The sequence below is a fragment of the Talpa occidentalis genome, unplaced genomic scaffold (assembly GCF_014898055.3).
Source record: "Talpa occidentalis isolate TD23 unplaced genomic scaffold, MPIMG_talOcc4v2.1 talOcc4.8, whole genome shotgun sequence".
NCBI classification, from domain to species: Eukaryota; Metazoa; Chordata; class Mammalia; order Eulipotyphla; family Talpidae; genus Talpa; species Talpa occidentalis.
The window spans coordinates 38,036,703-38,059,386 of NW_023605194.1; the positions used below are offsets into that span (position 1 = coordinate 38,036,703).

The 22,684-nt window shown below is 48.1% G+C and overlaps 1 protein-coding gene across 3 annotated transcripts in view; it reads left to right on the plus strand.

The window, feature by feature from the left end:
• The window catches only part of DLG5 (discs large MAGUK scaffold protein 5), a 108,742-nt gene that overhangs the window by 51,295 nt on the left and 34,763 nt on the right, over window positions 1-22,684 (plus strand). For all 3 annotated transcript variants that reach the window (XM_037497071.2, XM_054690555.1, XM_037497072.2), the window contains exons 3-7: window positions 1,642-1,792; window positions 3,962-4,105; window positions 4,794-4,977; window positions 17,365-17,624; window positions 19,530-19,842. In XM_037497071.2, the coding sequence (XP_037352968.1) occupies window positions 1,642-1,792; window positions 3,962-4,105; window positions 4,794-4,977; window positions 17,365-17,624; window positions 19,530-19,842 (1,052 nt within the window). The remainder of the gene's footprint in view (window positions 1-1,641; window positions 1,793-3,961; window positions 4,106-4,793; window positions 4,978-17,364; window positions 17,625-19,529; window positions 19,843-22,684) is intronic.

A 22,684-nucleotide genomic window follows, 5' to 3' on the forward strand; every position in this document is an offset into this window, starting at 1 on the left:
GGCCTGGCTCTCATCCCAGGACACCATTGTGTGAGTGGCTGTTTGTGTGAGTCTGAGTTGATGACCTAACCTTGCAGTGCCTCAGTTTCCTCTTCTATAAATTGGGGGTGATAATTTTCCTACTTTTCTGGGATAGTTGTGAGATTAATTGATGCCTGGGACATCTGTACTCACTGCTGTGGGCTGGTCGTACCTTATAAACATTGAAATCCCCCCTCTCTGGGTGCTTATTGAGGCTTTTCATGCCACTATCTTGGGTTTGTTCCCTCAGGAGTGGGTTAGAGGGGCAATAGTAGGTATCTCTGGAAGGGGCTTTGGGCATGTGTCCAGAGGAAGCCCAGTTGTCAGAGAGAACATCTAACCCGGAGGTCTGGCCTGGAGCACAGGAATCTCAGTTGTTATGGTGGTGGTGGTTTTGAAGTCACCCATTTTTCAGAGGGTACTAGATTCAGGTGGGTGAAGTGCCAACTTTGCTTAACTTAAGACTTGATCTCAGACTGAGGTCTGTCTAGCTTGTCACCCTCTCCAGTGTCCCTGGCACAACAGGGAGAAACAAGGCAACCCCGAGTGTCTAACTTTTGTTTTGGGAACCCTTGTTTTGCATGAGTAGCCAGCCAGTAAGGCTCAGTTGGTCAAAGTTTAGTCTTGGCATTGGTGCATTCTGGGCCTCATAGGGAGATAAATACTGTGCCTCTGGGGTGAGGCAGCCTCCCAAATCATATCCATAAAGTAATGACTGAGGGAGTTCCTGTGATCCCACTGAGGATCTCTGAAGGCTAGAGATATAATGTGACCTTTTGGTGTTAATAATATATTCCGAGTTAATTATAGAAGCGTCATGGATTCACCAATTTCCAGGACATTTGAAGGAATTATTTTCTTAGAAACAGATTTGGATTTTGTCAGAGGTGCTGCTCTGGAACAGTGTAAGACATGGGATTTCTTTCAAGACATTTTAGTCTCAGTGCAGGTGTTGTGGGCCTGGTGTGGCCTGGGCAGCGTGAGGCCCTCAACTAACCTACATTATGTCATGCACACCTTGGCCATGGGTGGCTCTCCTGAGTCTCCTCCAAGCCTGCACACCTGGGCTGGATAGGGAGGTCCTTCAGGCAATTGGAAAACTGCCTGAAAACTGCTCCTGAGCATGCCCAGCGTTGATGAGGGAAGAGCAGGACACAGCCCATGACCCTAGCTTTGGAGCCACTGCCTCCAGTCCTCAAGACTTTCTCTGGGTTCCAGCTGTGTCCTTTTCCTCAGGCTGCATCTTTTTGGCAGTTCTGCTCAGGGATCAGGTTGGCCTTCCCATGCCCAGGGTGGATGGTAACTACTATTTCCAGACCAGGCAAGGATGTGAGGATTAAGGCCCAAACACTTCCATCCCGGACGTGTCAGAGCCAGGTTGGGTAGAGGGGGTTTCTTAGGGTTCTGCGCCAGGACTGGGGTAGAGGTTGGATGAGCGCTTGGATGCTGGAGCCAAGCTCTCCTGACTCAGTGATGCCATCTGTGAAAGGGGGATGTTAACAGGACCCCCTGGTAGGGCTGTTGTAAGTCACTAGCACAAGCCAAGAGCTCAGAACAGTGACTGGCTGGTGAGTGAGGGCTGTAGAAATTACAGCTCACTTTATTCTTTTCCTCCTCCAGGAAAGGTGCCTTCCCCACCCCTCCTCACGGACCAGCAAGTGAACCAGAAGTTGGAGAACCTCTCCATTCAGCTGCGACTGATGACCCGGGAGAGGAATGAGCTGCGGAAGCGCCTGGCCTTCGCGAGTCACAGTGGGACCTTTGACAAGAGGTAGTGATGGTGCCCACCCCCTGTCCAGACCCAGCAGGCAGAGGTGGCTGTCCTGATGCCATCACCATCCCCCAGGTCCTTCCCTTTAGCTCACGGGGGCCCCTTCCCCTTGCTCTTACCTCATGTTGAAATGCTCTCTCTATAGGCAGTGTCTACAAGCCTGGAGAGGTGGGTGGGCCACTGGCTGTTTCCACTTCACTGAACCAAAATTGGAGCCCATGGCCTGAATCACATATACAACTCGGGAATTGAGGGGTGTGGGGTGTGTGTTCATCACACATGGTGACCCCTGACAGTGCAGTGTGTATGTGTGTGTGTCAGGAGGGCCAGGGGCCAGTCTCTCTGCCTTCCTGTTGGCCTTGCAGGTGATTGGTGAGTGGTCTTGGAGGCAGCTGAGGAACCTGGTCCTACTTTGGCGTCTCCTCTTTGATTAAATGTTAGTCACGACTTCTCTCTAGGCCTCTGATTTCCATCCCTGAGGCAGCCCATTTCCTCTTTATACTGTTTGCTCCTATGTTTACTCCTTTCCCTGACAGAGAGAACAGCCCCATGGCCGACCCTCACAGGTCCATCTGCACATGTGCACGTGCATACACCACTGTCTCTAAGGAGACCCCAGCCTGCTCATTGTTGAGTGGATCTTTCTGTGTCTTGTAAATACTAATGATTGCCTGCCACATACATTTTAGGAGGGGTATATTCTATTTGGCTTTTTTGTGGTTTTGAGGAGAATCTTTGATTGCTTCTTTTGTTAGAACTTAGAGGTAGACACTAGGGAAGGGGGTGTGGCATGTGGAGTGAGGTAGAGGGAGAGTCTTTACCATCCAGGAAGGCTTCATGTAAGGTGGAAGAGAAGGCCTACAAAGTGGTTTATTCTTTTTTTTTTTTTAACATTTTATTTATTTATGCATACAAGAGCTAGGGTGTAGGTGCAGGGGGTAAGAGGATTCACCAGAGACAGAGTGGGGAGCAGAACAGGCAGATCTGCTGAGATACACTGCTCAGGGGAGCAGCGGGCGAGGCAGAAGAGGTCTGCTGAGCCATGTGGGCAGCTCCCTGGCTGAGGATCAAACTCAGGCCTCAGTGACTGGCAATAGCTTGACAGCACAGAGACTTTAACCCCTGCACCACCAGGGAGGCCCAGAGTGGTTTATTCTTCTGGGAGATGCTGGGGATGGGAATTGGTATAACTTCTTTCTTTTAGGAGCATCAGGGGTGTGAACCTTGTCTTGAGAAGAGTCCCTCGGTTGATGTCAGGGCTTGAGGTTGCTCTTAGGAGGCAATGCCCCTCAGTTAGAGAGCACAAAGGCAGGGGGAATGAAGACACAGTGCGCTAGAGTGCATGTTGTCTGTGACCCTTTTCACACTTTCAGGGTAGAGTGGGTGATTACATAGACTGATCAGCAAGGCCTTAAATATTAACTCTCTGGCCCTTTTCAGAAAAATTGTGCTGACCTCTGCTCTAGAGTAGAGATTCTTAAATTTGAGCATGCACTGGAACCAGAGGCCTTGTTAAAGCATGGGTTATTTGTTTTCCCTCCCTTCTTCTTACTCCTTCCCTCTCCAGTATCAGAAGGTCTGGGGGCAGGCCCAAGAATTTGTATGTCTAAACAGTTCCCAGGTGATACCAATACCACAGGTCCAGGACCCCACTTTGACAACCACACTTCTAGAATCACTTACTGTTCTCCACCTTGGCTGCCCATGGGATGGGAATCCTCTGGGGAGTTAAAAAGAAATCTTGATTTCTGACTCTGCTTTCAGGGATGCTGAAGAAGTTGGTCTGGGCCTCAGTATTTCACATTGTACCCAAGATTTAGAATTACTGCTTTAAAGAGCGAGTTCATCACGGGGGCCCACCGTGTGTAAAGGTCTGTCACGTGCCCTCCAGAAGCTCCTGCAGAACGAGAGGACACTTCGTTAGATCTCCAGGCCCAGGCAGGGAGGGAGCACTGGCAACCAAGACTCCTTTCCTTTCAGGGATTGTTTCTGTCCATCTGTGTGAGGCCAAGACAACTGGTTTAACAAGCACACAGGTGGTTGCAGTATGTAGGCTAGTGTTTGGAAACCTCTGGGTTGGACTGACCCGGGACATGGTTTCTCGGGGACAGTATTACTGCTAACATGATCCCAGGGCCTATGTTCATTGCTGTTTCCTGTCTGTACCAGGCCCTACCACAGGCTGAACCCTGATTACGAGAGGCTGAAGATCCAGTGTGTGCGGGCCATGTCAGACCTGCAGAGCCTGCAGACCCAGCATGCCAGTGCCTTGAAGAGATGCGAGGAGGTGGCCAAGGAGACCGACTTCTACCAGTGAGTGGGAACTACCTGGCAAGGACGCCTAGCATTACTAGAACAACCACCTCTCGTTGGTCTTTTTTTCTGGACTTTGAGTCAGAGATTCTAGATGTAGTTCTGTCTCTGCCACATAACACGCAGTGGACCTTCAACCCTTGGGTTTGTCTTTGGGCCTCAGTTTTGCTAAGTGCAAAGTTGAGGCTATTAGCCCTTCATACCATCATCCTTTGCCTGCTTGCAGAGTCACAGTGTGGGGAAAGTGATTTAGAGCATGAGGCAGTAGGCCAGAGAGGTCACTGGGCTTCTGGGTAACTGTCCAGGGGCTTTGCTGCAGCTTCTGCTCCAGGTGAAGCAGACAGGACAGGGCATCTTTCCCCTTGATCTCCTGGTGCCCCTCTAATGGTATTTACCTGCCCACCTCCTGATGTTTGCACAACAGGCCTTAGTATGGTGCCAGGTCTATTCCGGGTATGGGCTTGTCTCTTCTCCTTGGCCTTCATACATACAGGTGTCCTTTTTGGTGTCAGGTTTTTAAAAAGTGGTGTGTGTTGTATCTCCCTGGAATGTGGCCCATATCAAGCCGGCCCTGGAGTACCGCTTAGCAGCTTACTATTGACTCCTGTCTGGTTTGGAGGGAGGGACTGGTGGCTCCTTGGGTGGGGGTCGGAGGCTGCTGAAGCTCACTCTCTGTGTGGGATGCCAGCACACTCCACAGCCGGCTCCTGAGCGACCAGACACAGCTGAAGGACGATGTGGACGTGCTGAGGCGGGAGAACGGTCAGCTGCTGCGGGAGCGAAACCTGCTGCAGCAGTCATGGGAGGACATGAAGCGGCTCCGTGAGGAGGACCAGAAGGAGATTGGAGACCTCCGGGCCCAGCAGCAGCAGGTAGAGTGGGCAGCTGGGGGCAGACCGAGGTCCGTCGCCCACCCTCTTCCCCTCCATCCACCCACCCACCTGCCCGTGCCCCACATCAGCTCATCATCCATGCATCCATTCACCGTTCACCCACCCATGTGCCCACCGGCCACCCACCACCCTTGTGATCATTTATTTATGGAGTGTCTGTCTGGTGAGGCATTGGGATACGTGTGAGGAAATACTAAGTCTTCGCTTTTCCGGATTCTGCAGTCCCATGGAGGAGATGAATGGTGATAAAATGATTGATCACACATATCTGTGACTCACTGCAAACATGAAGTGCTGCCAAGGAGGAGGTGCTGAGCAGTGCCATGCAGTTTATAACAGGAATTCAGCAATCTGGGGACTTGGGGGTTTGTAGCTGCTTTTCTTTATATGGATCCTGTAGGACTGCAGATGGAGAGAAACTTGGAAATACCAAAACCCTGTGAAAATGGGATGGAACAGTTATTATTTTGGGGTGGGAGTGTGGTCTTGCTCTTGCTGCTCTCTGCTCTTGTTTCACACTGACAGAGTCACGTGGAGCAGACCAGTCAGGACATTGTCTCCTTGTGACTGATGTTGGCCAGTTGTAGTTTTCTAGCTTATAGACTGGAATGGCCTGGGCTACCCAGGGATGAGGCAGGGGCTGATGGTCTACTTCTGCAAATGGTTACATGTTTAGGGTTGGAAGGCAGTTCTAGGAGGGACAGTGTGTCCTTTGAGCACTGCAGCACAGGTCTGGTTAAACAGAGAACCTCTTGCCCATCGGGAACACTTATGGTTCCCCAAGTTAATGTAGGGCATTGGGGCTTGCTCATAAAGCTGTTTGCTATGTGTCAGTCTGAACTCATTTGATAACTTAGCTTGGTATTGTCTTCATTGCTTTGTTTTCATTTACAATAAAAAAAAAATCCCCTTTAACTATGAAACTATTGCAAACTAATAGAATAGTTGCAAGTATATTACAAAAAAATTTTCCCCTCTATCATCCAAGAGTAAGTTGCCAACTGACATCCCCTCACTCCCAACATGCTAATGTGTATGTTTACAAACATGGGTTTTCACCTGTATAACATAACACAAAATCAGGAAGTTAGTGTTCATGATACACTACTGTCTAATCAACAGGCCCCATTGGAGTTTACCTGTTGTCTTACTAGTGTCTTCAGTAGGAGAAGGATCCAGGTCAGAATCACTTCATTTAGTTTTCATGTCTCTGGTCTTCTCCAATTAGAACAGTTCCTTTGGCTTTGACCTGTATTACCTTGATGCTTTGGATAACTTTGAACAGTTATTTTGTAGGCTGTCCTTCAGTCTGGATTTGTCTCATCCTCACAGTTTAATTCTGCTCATCCATCTGGGGCAGGACTGTTACAAAAGCGTCTTTCCTTTCATTGCATCCTGTTGATTAGGACATGGTCTGACATGCCACTGGTATTAATGACTCGACTAAGGTGGTGTCTCCAGGCATCTCATTGCAAAGCAACTTGTTTTCCCTTTGCTTATCTCTCTCTCTCTCTCTCTCTCTCTCTCTCTCTTTTTTTTTTTTTTTTTTTTGTGGGACCCTTGCCGGCGGCCAGGGAACGAACCGGCACTGCAGAGGCTGCGGGCAGCTTCGCAGCCCAATGCTCAACCGCTGTGCCACCAGGGGAGGCCCGCTTATCTATGTCTTTATGGGCTCATGATTTCCTGTTGTTATTCAGTGTGTTATCATCTATTTTTGCCAGTGGCAGACCCTTCAAGCTTGCTTCCCTTTTTGACTTGTCCGCTTCACTCTTTGTGCACTTACTTTATCTCCATGTAGTGGAGAATGGTATTTAGAGGCAAAATCTGCAACTTGGTTGTGCTCAGAGCTATTGGGGTACTCCCAGACCCTCTCTGTGGACACACACGCATGCATGCACATACACATACATGTATCTCTATGTCCTTCTCTCTCCCTCCCCTTATGTGTCTGCCTCTGTGGAGATCCTTATCCACATCCACATATGTAGTATGAAGTATATATGTTGAAGACCATGAGTTCACACTAACACTTCCAATTCCAGTCCAGGGTTTATACTAGTTTTTCCTTCCCCTTTTTTTGTAACTCCCTTCTACCATGGTGAGGTACTGATTTCTATTAGTCTTAATGTGTTAACTTGGGTGGTCCCCATGCACTCTTCCCAACTTCTTCCCTCAGCCACACCCCGTTCTCGCCCTTTGTGGTCCCTCATGCCCCTTAATTTTCCATTATTTTTTATTGCAAAATTAATACACATTTTGTTACTTAATCAGAGAGTTCTTTACTTACAGTCTCATGGCACAGGAATAGCTACCAGGAGTGCATTACCAGTGAAAAGTTTGAGATTTTTATCTGCACATATAAAACCCTTTATATCTTACTGATTTATTTCACAAAATGGAATCTTGCAATACTTTTTGTTGTTGACATTGTGTTTTCTTTCCTGATTATGTCATGTGCATCTATTTTGGTATGAATTCTACTTCCTTGTTTTTAACTGCTGCAGAACGTTGAGTGACGTATAAGCACCATAATTGATTTAGCCAATCTGTTTACCAACCCTTGCATAGTTTTCAGTATTTTCCCATTGTAAACTATATTGCATTGACATACTTGCTGCTGTTGTTTATGTTCATTCTCTGATATTTGTTGAGGTCTTATATGCTGAGGTGAAGGCTGCATGGGGGGGGGGGCAAGATGGATATACTTGAGATATCAGAAGTCTTTTCCTGAGTCCTCCGATGAGAGGACTTGGTTGTGGAGGGTAGTTCTGGGGTGGGATTGGCAGGCCTTCACCAGGCCATACTATCATGGGGAGGGTTCCTAGGTGTGGAAGGTATCTGCAGTTCCGGGCAGCAGGAGTCCAGCTGAGCAGAATGGCCTGCAGCACAGCCAGGAGACATCACAGTGATCTCAGAGAAGCTGCTGTGTTCCTGCAGGAGTTACGACATCGGGCTGGGATGAGTTTCCGAGGAGAAACTGCGCCCCTGTGTATTGTCAGTACCATCCGGGGACCCTCCCTCCTCTGTGTCCTTCCTAGAATAAATGGTTAGGATTACAGATTTTCCATTGTTTAGAGGCAGGACATTTTTGCCTCAAAAGAAATCTGTTGGAAAAGTCGTGTATGTGAAACAAGTAAGGATGGCACTGCTGTGGTGAGTCAGGGCATGTGTGGCAGGGACAGCCCAGCAGAAGTTTTGCCCCTTCTCTCACTGGCACTCTGAGTGGTGAATGCCCCCACCTGCCCACCTGAGAGCAGGTGCCGCTCCCTGTTTCCATTGTCACCCCACTTTGTTTCCCTGTTCATTTGTTTGCAGACATTTTTTTCATCCTGGTCTAAACTTGGCTCAGTTATCCTCCTTTAGTCGGGTTTTTATTCTTCCTTGTGAGGTGGATCATTTTAGATGAGTCTGGGGCTCCATTGTAGTCTAAGGCAAGTGCCCCAGAGAGGCAGCAGCAGCAGCTTGGAGCTTTCATAGCGTGGCAGGATTGGTCTCATGCGCTTGTCCTGGAGATGAAAGGTACCTGCTAGGAAGCAGTGCCATGTGTGTGATGTGCCATGTGTGTGATGCTTTCTAAGTGTTTGCTGTCACCACTGCGTGTATTCTGCTCTGACCAAGTCTGGGTTGTAGTCTGCCCTGTAGAGCAGTCAGAGCTCTCACTGATGCTGGGGTTGTAGAATGTGTGATCATTTTGGAAAATAGTCTGGCAGTTCCTCAAGTTAGGCATGGTTACCAAGTGACCTGGCAGTGCCACTTCCAGGTATATACCCAAGAGAACTGAAAACTTATGTCCACACATAACTCATCCAGTGAAGGATCCTGGCAACCTTATTCATCACAGCCAGAGAGTGAGACAATCAGATGCCCATCAACTGATGGCTGGATAAATAAAGTGTGGCATAGCTGTGCCATGGATGTACTCAGCACCGGGGCAGGAGGTACTGCTATGTGCTAGAGTGGGTGAACCTGTGGGCCTGCCTAGTGAAAGCGGCTGGTTACACAGGCCACGTATTGTCTGAGTCCATTCATATGAAGTGTCCTTTAAAATCCACAAAGTAGATGAGCAGTTGTCTGGGGCAGGGGGCTGAAGGTAGGGAATGACTGCTCATGGGTATGGATTTTTTGGGGGGTGATCAAAATGTCCTGGAATTAGACTGGTAGTTGTACAACTCTGTGAATATACCCCAAACCACTGGACCACGCACTTAAAGGGTGAACAGTATGGTATATGAATTACATATATCTTATGTGTATATGTAAATAAAGATTCCAGTTACTACTCAGTCATTTTGTGCAAACATCGGGACAGAGCTTCTCTCCCATGCCCCCCATCTTATTCTCCCCACCCCTCCATCCGATTCCTTGTTCTCCTTTTTCTATAACTATGAGCTGGGGTGAGGGGTAGTTTATCAACAATGGTCATTGAGTTTCCCAGTTTCCCTTAGGTGCCACCTTAGGACTTCTCCTGGTGGGGGGAGGGCACCTGCTCTGCCTGCCAGGCAGCCACCATCACTGGGCTATGAAAAGCCCAAACCTTGGGTCTGCCAGCAGCAGAGGAAGCAGGAATGGGGAGGGGGCCCTCAGGTTTCCTCCCCACTGGGCCTGAGGGCAAAGGTTGACCTCCCCAGACAAAGCTGGTTTTGTTGCCTGGTTCCTCCCACACCTTGTTAACTTGAAGAGCCCTTGCGGAGTAAATGGGGCTGTTTGACTTGCATGTTTGCTTGAGGGATTTGTGGGGCTCCCCATCCCTCTGCATGATTTCTCTCCCAGGAAATGAAGCGGGCATGGCTGGGAGGGGCTCTGCAGGCCAGGGGCCTTGCCTCGCTTCCAAGACAACAGCAGGCAGGTGGGTTTCTGTGCTTGTATGCGTGCCTGTGTGGGTTCTCAGCCTGGCTGCTCCATCTCTGGAATCCAGAATGTGCCATCTGGATTTTTCTGGAGTGTGTCAAAAATGACCAAGAGATCCTAGCAGAGATTGCTGATCTTTGATTGGGGGAGTGACATAGAGGGTGCTGTGGGTCTTCTTTCTTCCCTATAATAACGTATAGTCTTTGGTTAAAAAAAGAAAAAAAAAACTTAAACACTAGTGAGGTCACCCACCCACCTCAGCCCCATTGTCACCCCTAGAGATGATTAACCTCTCTGAACCCACTTGGGATGTGTTTTTGTACCCATTATCTATGTCATATTAACAAAGTTTCTTTTTTTAATATATAAAATTGTGTTTTTCATTGAGGTAGCATTGTTTCCCACACTGTGATTTAGGGGTACAGGTTCACACTCTCCAGACGTATGTTACCACACCCACCACCAAAGCACCAGTAATCCTCTACAACATTATCTGATACCTACCTATTTTTCATTCTTACCTTACTATATATCATGGGTCTGCTTATATTTTCTCTTATTTTGGCATAATCATTCATACTTCATTTGTCAGTAGTTTATTAATTCCTTTCTCTGTGTGTTGAGAGTCTTGGTTAACTCTGCACTTTCCTATGATAAATACATTTCTTGGCATGCTTTCAAATGTCCTGTATCCCCGTGTGCGTAGTTTCTAAAGCTTGATTTTTAGAGGTGAATTTCAGGGTATAGAGCAATGCTTTCCTTTTTTGTAGGTTCTTTCAATTTATTTGGGAGATTTATTTTTAAAGATTTATTTATTTATACATACAAGAATTGGGGTACAGGCCAGAGGTGTGGGAGTGAGAGGATTCACTAGAGATAGAGTGGGGAACAGAACAGGCAGACTGACTGAAATACACTGCTGAGGGGAGCAGCGGGCGAGTCAGGAGAGGTCTGCTGCGCCATGTGGGCAGCTCCCTGGTGGGGGATTGAACTCATGCTGCAGTGGTTGCGGATTGCTTCATAGGTTGCACCTTAACCCCTTGCGCCACCAGGGAGGCCCTATTTGGGAGATTTTTAAAGCCTCAAAAGACTTCTCTCTTCCTTCCACTCTTTATATACAGCTTTTTTTGTTGCTGTTGAGTCATGATATTTGACTTCTTTTTCTAGGTATCTCAGAATAATGCCCTTTCATGAACCTGGTGGAAGAAGGCAGGAAGGGGTTTCTTAGTCTCTGCAGGACTTGCCTCACTGAGAAGCCCAGTGCTGAGTAGGGATGGGAGGCCTCCCAGTGGGAGCAGATTGTGGCCACCTTGCCCTGAGGATGGGACCAGACCCTCATGTTTTGCTTCCCCTGGATCATTTTCAGCTCCTCCTCACATGCAGGAGGTGAGCACATCACCTCTAAAGACTGCAGCCTGCTCAAGACTAGAAGTCAACTACTTTTCTCATTGTGGAAATCTGGGCCAAGTTCAAATACTCTCTCTCTCTCACTCAGACTTCTTTAACCTTACTTGGAAGCCAAGCATTTGCCTGTTGGGTATGCATGCATGCGCCCAGCCTGTGAGGAACTATCTAAGAACATAATCTTTTCCTGATAGAAGGACACATTCTAGACTCACAGCTAGTACAGTCTTCACTTCTCTGGAGCTGTGTGTGGTGTGTTTCTTCCGAATTTCTTCAGAGGCTACTAATTACATTGCACAGTGTCACTGAGTCCTGCATGTGGAGCAGAGTTGGGGGTGCTGGGGCTGTGAACCTCTTTGGATGTCTCGTCACAGTGCTTTGGGCAAGGGATGTATCTGCATGACCCCAGGCTGGAATGAGAATAGTGACTAGAAGTGGAGGAAGGTGATTTCAGCACATAGGAAAGTGAGCAGTTCTTACAGTTTTCCCCTGGGGACTGGGTAGCGTTGTGGTCAAAACAGTACCTGCTGCCCCCAGGGCCCCTCTGACTCCAGATACCACCACGAATGGTGTGAGCATCTGGAGTGAACATCCGGAAGCATCCGTGGGTCTGCTCTGGGATTTTCCCCAACTGACCCTGTCTTGCTGGGAACTTGTTACCCACTCTGACTGTCGGATTAATTCGCCCAGAATTGTCCCTTTATTGTCATGTAGTGCCCATCTTAGGTCCTCACAGTTAGGGCATTTTGGATGAAAAAAGGCCAAGTCATGGTGTAAAGACAGGTTCTGCTGGGCCAACGACCACAAGGAGGTCTTTGTGTCCTTTCAAGACCACCTTTAAAATTGGCGTCTTACTGACGTTTGCGAGGCTGGCCAACAGTAGCAGTGCATTTGGCTGGCTTACTGTGGAGGCCACCTTGTGGGAGGCTGAGGAATGGCAGCAGTGCCTTTTTTCTGCTGTAAACCCGACTCAACTCCTTTGGAGCCAGTGGTGTTCTCACCTGGCTTAGGTGTGCGTAGAGAGTAAAACATTCAAAATGATTTTTACTTGGAATTTTTGAGGTACTGCCCACAAATTAGGCAATCTAGTCTCGAAGCTGGCCCTTTTCCAGATGTGAGCGCAAGGCCTTGATTGACGGAGAAGTCAGGAGAGCTCTTATTGATTTTGTGCCTCTGAGGAAGCTCTTCCTTCTTGTGGGACGTCCTTGGGCCTCCCAGTGGTGGGCACTGCATTAGGTGATGCTCCTGTGTCCTCACCCTCATGGATTCAGGTGTCCTCAGTTTATGTCCTGTACTCAAGCACCCAATTCTGATTTGTCTAGTCATTTATAGAAAAATAATTACATTTGTGGTCTCAAGATAGAGTGGAAAACATTTTTCAAAACAACCCCAAACATAAAAGAAATGATTGATAGATTTTACCAAATTAAAATATGAAAGTTTAGTATAACAAGACCTTGAAAGAACATTTCAGGGCCTCCCCTGGTGGCACAGCGGTTGAGTGCTCGGTGCTTGTTTGATCCCCGGCCACTGGCGAGGGTCCCACAAAAAAAAAAAAAAAAGAACATTTCAAAGTCACATATAAATATAAGTGAGAAAATTATAGTACTTGGAATTTAAAAATAAGTCCTGGGGTGGGGGAAGGGGAAGTCAGTTGTAGAAAAGAAAATGTGTACAATCAATAACCAGAAGGAGAGTTATTCTCTTTCTAGTAATTGGTAATGCAAGTTTAAAAATATCTCTTTGTCCACAATGTTAACAACACTAAAAAAATCTGCTTCACAATTGCCAAGAGGTAGAAAGAAATGGTGTTCTTTGAAGAATGAATGGGTAGACAAAATGAGCTATGCACACAAAACAGAATATTTTCATCCTTAGAAAGGAAGGAAATTCTTTCACATACTGCAACATAGATGAACCTTCAGGACATTACGCTAAATGGAAAAAGATATTTAGGGTCTATTGAACCTCTAGGCTCCTAGGCAACAACTTGAACAGAAAGTTCAAGGGTAGTTGCCAGTGGCTTGGGGGAGGGAGGAAGAATTGTTTCAGTTTTGCAAGATGAAAAGGTTCTAGAGATCTGAGGCACAGCAATCTCAATACACCTAACAGCAATGAAACATACACTTAAAAATGTTTAAAATGGTTAAGGCAGTTTTTGTGCATTTTAGCTTTGGAGAGCAATTGTCCTAACACTTAACCACTCTGCTTCGAGGGATTCACCCTAGATAAAAATCTCAAGAGTTGTGGGAGAGGAGATATGTGCAGCAGTGTTCGCAGCAGTGTTATTAATAATAGTAAAAAGGGCCTCCCTGGTGGTTCAAGGGGTTAAGCGTCAGCAGTATGAAGCTATCTGAAACTACTGCAGCACGAGTTCAATCCCTGGCCAGGGAGGTGACCCACATGGTGCGGCAGACCTCTCCTGTCTCTCCTGCTGCTCCCCTCAGCAGTGTATTTCAGTCAGTAATCTGCCTGTTCTGTTCCCCACTCTGTCTCTGGTGAGTCCTCTCACCTCCTGCACCTCTGGGCTGTACCCCAGTTCAGCATAAATAAATAAATAAATCTTTTAAATAAAATAATAGCAACAAATGGAGACAGCGTAAATGTCCATCTTGGAAGAATAAATGATGTGCTTATACTACTGTGTTGCTGGACTAAAGCTCAAAAGCAGCATTGACTGAAAAGCAGCACACATGTACCATTAGCAAATTGTAGAAATACATAATTAGTACAACACTGTGCATGGCGATGGTTAGCAAGGAATTTAGGAGAGTGATTAATTATGAAGGGGTACAGGACATGAGGAGAGTGTGCTGGGGCCTCTAGCAACACCTGTACTGTTTTGTTTCTTTGGAGAGCAATTTGAAACATAGGACTGTTAAGGGGCAGGGAGAGGAGCACCCCAGAACCCCAAACCTGTCTAAATATGTTCTGCCATCTGCTGCATCAAGACAAATATACTCTATTAGGGAAAACTTTTAATGGAAAGGAACTTTAATACAATTAATGTATAATACAGAAAAGGGGAAGAATAAAGTTTCCAAATCAAGCACCCAAAGTTACCTGTCCCCTGGTGGGTAAATGCCCAGCCAAACATGGTTGGTCCCAGGTGGAGCTGAAAACCTGCCACAAGCCTACGGCATCTTCCTCTGGGGACCCAAAGAAAAGGGTCAGAAGCAACCACACAAGTCTGGAAGGAAAAAAGCAAAATCAAAATTAAGATAAACGCTGCCATTATTAACCAACCCATGACTCTCACCCACGTCTGTTTCAACCAGTCCAAGATCAAGAGGCAACTGCAGCTTCTTCATGTCTCTCTACTCCATGTGTCTCCACCAGGTCTCCTCCTTGCTCTCCATCCTGCATCCTTCCTTCTCCCTGTCTCCTCTCCAGCTTCTCCTCCCTGCTCAGCTCCATCCTCCCTTGGGTGTGACAGGGAACCTGGAACCTCCCATTTTCCAGGGGCCCACCCTATTACAGAACAAGATATTTCAATTAGAGCTAGGTGGTGGATACTTTAATGTTTCTTTTACTATATATTTTTTTGTACCTTTGGAAGCTATTCCATTGTTGCTGTTGTTTTTGAAAAATCTTAAATGTTAGGTTGGGGCTCAGTCAGTGATTTCTCGGACTGTTTCTCCAGGGTGGTCCTGATCAACAATGAAGCACCTTTACGAAACAGTGAACACTTTAACTGCCGGAGGAACCTGTGCCCAGTTTTCTAAAATGAATTTTGTGTTTTGGTGTCCTTGTAAGATTTCCATTGAAGGAAAGAGTTTTGCTTTAAAACTAAGGAAACCAAAGAAAGAAAAAAAGAAAAAGTTGAAAAGCCCCAGAATGAGTTGATTTCTGAGATTTCCCTCTTTTTTTTTTTTTAAAGGTTTATTTATTTATGTATACAAAACTGGGGTGTAAGCCAGAGGTGGTGGAGGGGGTGGTGGGAGGATTCACCAGAGACAGAGCGGAGAACAGAACAGGCAGAATGACTGAAATAAACTGCAGAGGGGAGAAGAGGGCGAGACAGGAGAGGTCTGTTGCGCCATGTGGGTTGCTTCATGGCTGGCTGGGGATCGAACTTGTGCTGCAAAGGCTGCGGAGTGCTTCATAGTGCTGTGCTTAACCCCATGCGCCACCAGGGAGGCCCAGAGATTCCCCTCTTCTCCTTAGCCTGCAGTAAGTAGTAGGTCTTAAAGGAATTAACTCCTTGCTTATGATTTTTTTTTTCCCCTAAAGATTTATTTATTTGTTTGTTTGTTTGTTTGTTTGTTTTTATTTATACAAGCACTGGGTACAGTAAGAAGTGCGGGAGGGTGAGAGAATTCACCAGAGCCAGAGCAGGGAGCAGAACAGGCAGACTGAAGTACACTGCTGAGGGGAGCAGCGGGCGGCAGGAGAGGTCTGCGCGCCATGTGGGACCCTCCTCCGGTGGCCAGGGAGCAGCCAGGGATCAAACCGGTGCTGCAGAGGCTGCGGGCAGCTTCGCAACCCAGCGCTCAACTGCTGCACCACCAGGGAGGACCCTTGTTTATGATTTTTATATTGGTGTTTCTTTTGCATTTTGGGTTAATCATATTTACTCTCTCCAGAGGGAATATTCAGTCCCAGGTTCTGGTTCTCTAAGCTGCAAAGATCTGATTACTGGTTTTCTGCTGAATAAGTCTGGTGGTTCCTAGACTGTTTGGGCTGGGATAGCTAAGCCAGCTTTTCTGGTTTAGCCCTATCTTTTGAGGAATAAGGAAATTGAAATCCAGAGATGGTGGAATGGAGTGACTTGCATCTCTTGGGGTGCTTAGCTGAAGTTGACAGGTCCCTGACAACTCATCCAGTTTTTATTGTCTGGGATAGCACCCCCGTGCTCAAGGTGAACTTTAGTAGCTGTAATTCAGAGTAGCATGCTTTCTCTTAGGCACAGTCTCTGCGGGATAATGCCTACTTCCCCATCTGTCTTGTGAGCCCACTCCTCCTAGTTCTCTGGGCTCCAGCCATTCTGACCTGATCTTCTCTTTGTCTGGTGGCTCCTGCCTCAGGGCTTTTGCACTTGCTTTCCCCTCTGCCAGGACTGCTCCAGGCTATTCATGTTCATTCCCATCCAAGCCCAGGTATTATCCTATCTCACAACCTTATACTCTGCTGCTCAAAAATACTTCTCCAGTCCATTATCCTATTTTATTTTATTTTTCCTGATAGCCTGTGTTAGACTCTTAAGTTGTTTATTTGATCTGTCTTATCTATTTCCCTACCTGTGTCTGTTCATCTGTGTCTTTGTTTCCTGCCGTCTGGATAAAATGACCACAACCCCCAGTCCTTATGTGTCCATCCAGCATCACCAGTATCTAGAACAGTACAGACCCTCTAGCTACTTGTGTTGTGGGCCTTTGGCACATCCCCAGGTTTGATGATTTACTCATGAGGCTTAGCATGTAATCATACTCACGACTGAAATGTACCACAGTGGGAGGACACCGAATCGGCCAAGAAAAGGGGCGGGGTGAATGGAACCAGGTCCAGAGAAAGCCAGGCGTAAATTTCCAAGAGCATTTCTGCTGTGGAGCCACACAGGACAGGCTTGGTTTCCCAGCTTTGAATCATGACAATGTGTATGGAGTGTTGTCTGCCCTCAGGTCCCCTGTGGCCTGTTTTTATAGGGGCCACCCTCTGCTGAAGGCAGGAAAATTACAGTTTCCCAGAATAAAGCAGTTGTTCACCTTAAGCTACACTGTTCACCTTAAGCTACCGTGTACGATCCAGCCTCTGGGAGCCCCTGTCGTCACTTGGGGAAAGTTTTAGATCAGTGTTTATCATTTTATCCCTGTTTACCATTCATGATCCCAGATGGCAGCCCAGGGTCAGCTTGCAAGCAGGCCTTTCTAAGGATAGAAATCTCAGGCCTGCTACAGTAACTGCTCTGCACATGCCTTGTAAATGAACCAATCCAAATGAATGGACCCAGTGTGACTGCAGGGCCTGCAGAACTGGACTGAGATTGCTAAAGGCCAGAGGGTGTGGCCTCCCCGCCCTCCTGAGCAGTCCTGCTCCCCCATGGACAGCTGCAGGGTGTGTCTGTCCTCCTTCCCTCCCTCAACCCCTTGGTAAGTGCCATTCTCTGGTTCTCAGGTGCTGAAGCACAACGGTTCCTCAGAGATTCTTAATAAGCTGTACGACACGGCCCTGGACAAACTGGAGGTGGTTAAGAAGGACTACGACGCTCTGCGGAAGAGGTACAGTGAGAAGGTCGCCATCCACAACTCGGACCTGAGCCGTCTGGAGCAGCTGGAGGAAGAGAACCAGCGCCTGCTGAAGCAGACGGAGATGCTGACCCAGCAGAGGGACACAGCCATCCACCTCCAGCACCAGTGCGCTGTCTCCCTGAGGAGGTAGGACCGGGTAGGAGTGGGCGAGGCAGGAGGGAGCAGAGTCCTGTAGTGCTCTAGGGGACTCACCGGAGGGCACAGGGACCTTGGCGGGGCCACTCTCCTTTGTGGGCCGGGGCTGATTCAGGCTCCCAGCCACTTCCCAGGGAGAGAAACAGCACAAGCTGGTGTCATTTTTCAATCAAAAAATACTTCAGGAAACATTTTCTTGACACTTGGGAAATTGTGCTGCTTTCTTTCTTTCTTTCTTTTTTTTTTTTTTTAAATTATTTATTTATTTACACAAGCACTGGGTACAGTCAGAAGCGCAGGAGGGTGAGAGAATTCACCAGAACCAGAGGGCAGAGCAGAGCAGGCAGACTGACGAAGTACACTGCTTAGGGGAGCAGCGGGCGGCAGGAGAGGTCTGCGCGCCATGTGGGACCCTTGCCCCGTGGCCGGGGATTGAACCAGTGCTGCAGAGGCTGCGGGCAGCTTCGCAACCCAGTGCTCAACCGCTGCGCCACCGGGGAGGCCCTCTTTCTTTTTTTTTTTTTTTTTTTTTTTCACTTTTTATTTTTATTTTTTTATAATAAATTTTATTTTTATATTCCTCATACAATTGCAACCCCCTTATTTTGACCCCAATCCCTCCCCTCCCGCCCCCTACCCCCCATGTGCTGCTTTCTTTTATGGGAACAAATTCGGTGTGTCCTGACCATCCTGCTTCTTAGGTCTCCCCACAAGCCTCTCCCCTGTGTCCATCACTGACTTGTCAACTGGAAAGTTCATAATCTTAAGCATTGTTTCTCCTAAAATTTCATTTTTTATTAAGACATGATCTGTGGTGATATGACCCCTGCCCTCAGTGTTTCATAAGGTAGATTCCTATGGAACTCCAGCTCCCCAGAGCTTTCCACCAGTTTCATAGGAAATATCTTTTCTGGATATAAACAGGTTTGGGATATAAGCAGGACTCTCAGGGCCTTTGCGGTGGTAGTGTTGCCTAGACTCCCCGAGAGCAGGACACAGGATGAGGCATTTCCCTGCGTGTGATCGGAGAGCCCTCGATTGTTGACTGGAACTCTGTGCAGGGCTGGTGTTGTAGGACCACACCTTTATTTATTTATTTATTTTAAAAAAGATTTATTTACTTATGCATACAAGAGCTGGGATATAGTCCAGAGATGCGGGGGGGTGAGAGGATTCTCCAGTGACAGAGTGGGGAACAGAACAGGCAGACTGACTGAAATACACTGCTGAGGGGAGCAACGGGCAAGACAGGAGAGGTCTGCTGTGCCATGTGGGTTGCTCCCTGGACGGCGGGGGGATCGAACCCGTGCTGCAGAGGCTGTGGATTGCATCATAGTGAGGTGCTTAACCCCTTGCGCCACCAGGGAGGCCCATGTAGGACCACACCTTTATAAGCCTGTTCTCAGGCTACTGGCTGCCGTGAGCAGGGTGGGCTGTGTGGGTGGTGCCGCCTGGCCCGGCAGGACTGAGCTGTGCTCTCCAGCTTCCCTATGACTTTGAGCCAGTCGCCTGTGTCTTACACACACCCCTTGTCGTCTGTGTCTTTAAGTGAAGGAGGTGGTCAGGCTAGCTAATTGTTAAGGCCACTTTTATCTCTCACATGCTGTCATTCTAGGATGGTTTTGTTTATATATTTTTAAAAGAGTGCTCTTGGCTGTGGAAGAAACACTGTTGTTCCTAGTGGAGCACAGGGCATGAAGTCCTCAGTTCAACTTCTGGTATTTGCAAAAGGCTGAGAAAAATTCCAGGTCCAGGGGCACTGGTGCTCCGTGACTTTTCTCTCTTGGGGGTGTGGAGAATGACCTAACTCGAAACTTCATGCTTGACTGTCCGGCACACGGAGCTGACCGGGCAGGTCCCCACCCCCCACGTCCTGGCTGCCTTTTTTTCCCCTAGGGTTGAGGCAATCCACCATGAGCTGAACAAGGCCACGGCCCAGAACAAGGACCTGCAGTGGGAGATGGAGCTGCTGCAGTCGGAGCTGGCTGAGCTGAGGGGCTTGCAGGAGAAAACCACCAAAGAGTCGGAGAAGTACAAGGAGGAGCGGGACGCCGTGTACAGGGAGTACAAGCTCATCATGAGCGAGCGCGACCAGGTCATCTCTGAGCTGGACAAACTGCAGACCGAGGTAGAGCTGGCTGAGTCGAAGCTCAAGAGCAGCACTTCCGAGAAGAAGGCAGCCAGTGAGGAGATGGAGGCACTGCGACAGGTAGGGGCTGTACCCCTGACTTTCCAGCCTGTGGGAAAGTGGGGACAGAGGGAGGATGGGCTGCACAGCAACCGGAGTCCTGGGCCGGACTCCAAGCTGCCCGGGTTACAGGACGCAGCCCGGGTCACTGCTGAGCCCACATTCAGTGTTCAGCTCCCTCTGGGCCTCAGTGGATTCAAGAAGAGGTCCAGCCACAGTCCTGAACATCCAGAGCTTACAGTGTAGGCCGTAAGATGACATATGCACATTCAGACCTGGGGCTCAGTGATTGTAGACCTGTCTTATGTTGAAAGTCAGCAGATAGCTCAAGGATTTGCCCATGAAGAAGTAAGATTCCAAGGCCAAGTTCCCAAAGGTATAGATACACACCTTTGGCCTTGTGAATTTGGAAGAACATCCTGAGGGACTCTTTTCCCCAAGCTGCTTGCTTTGGAGTTTGCTCTTTATTTATTTATTTTAAAAAGATATATTTATTTATGCATACAATAACTGGGGTACAGGCCAGAGGTTCGGGGGTGAAAGGAGTCACCAGAGACAAAGTGGGGAACAGAACAGGCAGATTGACTGAAACACACTGCTGAGGGGAACAATGGGAGAGACAGGAGAGGTCTGCTGTGCTATGTGGGTTTCTCCCTGGCCGGGGATCGAACTTGTGCTGCAGTGGCTGCAGATTGCCTCATAGGTTATGTCTTAATCCCTTGTGCCACCAGGGAGGCCTGAGAGTTTGCTCTTTAAAGGGGCAATCTAAACGCCTGCTGAGATGTTATGGTAGGTTGAACCCAAGGCCTTTCTGAAACCTTGCTCCCTGGAGGTCATGCCTCCAGTCAGGAGGTTGGGGTTCAGCAGCATGAGGATGGGGCCACTCAGCTTGATTCTGGAGTGATCAGTGTGGGTTCTGTTATCCTTCCTACCTGTCCAGCTCAGGCTCATCACTGACACTCTCCTTCCCCAAGTCCAGGTGTGCCCTGCTGGGGCCCCTATGTGAGATTTCCCTTCCTATCCCATCAGTCAGTGTTGGGCTTCGTATGGAGCTGCCAAATTTGATGAGAACAGACCTTTCCCCACTGAAATAATTCTCTATGCATACCTTCTCATTCTCCTTTTTTTTTTTTTTTCCCAGATCAGATTGTAGGCTTTAAAATTGGTCAGTGAGAATTGAAAAGCAAGATGTTAAACGTCAGGCAAATAGGCAGGGGATGGCATGCATTGGGCTGCTGTTGCCAAGCCCTCTGGACTGAGCACAAGGCAGGCTGATGCCCTGGGGGTGGCCAGGCCTGTGAGTCCCTCCATGGGCACTGGTGTCCCCTTATGCTGTGGCACTGGTAGGAGCCGTGGGGAATGCAAGGGACATGGCCCAGCTCTTGGAGAGTGGACCTCCTCAGTCATGTGACTTACCTTTCCAAGCCTGTTTTTCATCTATGAAATGTAAATAATAGCATCTGTCTCACAGGGTGGTTAATGATCAAACAGTTAATATCGAAAACATTTATTTATTTATTTATTTTTTAAGATTTATTTATTTATTTATACAAGCACTGGGTACAGTCAGGAGTGCGGGAGGGTGAGAGAATTCACCAGAGCCAGAACGGGGAGCAGGGCAGGCAGAAGGACCGAAGTACACTGCTGAGGGGAGCAGCGGGTGGCAGGAGAGGTCTGCGCGCCATGTGGGACCCTCCTCCGGTGGCCGGGGAGCAGCCGGGGATTGAACTGGCTGGAGAGGCTGCGGGCAGCTTCGCAACCCAGCGCTCAACTGCTGCGCCACCGGGGAGGCCCCCGAAAACACATTTAGAGTCGTGCCTGCCCCACGGGCACGACTTGAATCTTTGTTATTAAGATGATGATTATGTCCATCTAAGGTTACTAATCTGTTAGGATTAGTATGAACCCTATGAAATTGTTCTTCTGTGCAAAAAAGGGCCAAATAATCACAATTTCATGCAAAAGGGGTGAGACCTCTTTAGATCATCATTGTGAAAAGTATTTACTTGATGACATTTTTCAGAGACTAGGATGAAGGAATTTTTAATAAGCAAAGATAATGCATTAGAATGGTAACTGTCCTGGAAAAATCATCAGCTCATTTCCACATCCTGGTATCTGAGATCCTAATTGTTAGGGACAGTGTTAACAATTAAGGAAAACAAGAGGAAGAGGGAGATTTTGAAAATGACTGTCTTGGTAAGTAAACCAAAAAGTTGAGAAATGTCAAGCACATAGAAGGTGAGCCTGTGAGAGGGTTTGGCCCACTTGGGGAGTTTTTGGGATAATGGAGGTTAACTGTGCTCTTTGTAGGATTGTAGGAAGCATAGAGGTGTGTGAAGAACCCCGTGTCTCTGGGGCCTGTCACCTGGCTCACAGCACTCAGGCGTGCCTTTCAGCCTGGAGCCCAGGCCTTCGAAGGGGCATTGGCTGGGTGTCAAGTCTGCCTGTCAGCTGAGGCAGGAATCTTTTCTAGGCACTGTTCCAGTCCGCAGGCAGGAGAGAACCTCCATCCTACCCCAGCAGCTTCTAGAGCAGAATCCCCTATTCCTTCTCTGCTGTGTCTGCCTTTGCAGACAAGATCGCACCACACCAGCACAGAGTGTCGTGGGCCATCCTGGTTCTGTGGTGACCCTGGGCATTGAACCCACTCTTCCCAGGGCCTCTTCATGGAGGACTCAGCTGAGGTGACCTCCAGCCAGTCTCGCTTCCCAACCTCAGGATCATTCTGCTTCCTCCAGGGACTGTTTTTTTTTTTTTTTTTTTTTTTGTGTTTCTGACAAACTGTGCCTCTCCTGCACTCTGCCCTTCTCTCTGTTTCTCCTTTCTTTACCCCCTTCCTTCTCTTTGCATTCTTCTTTTG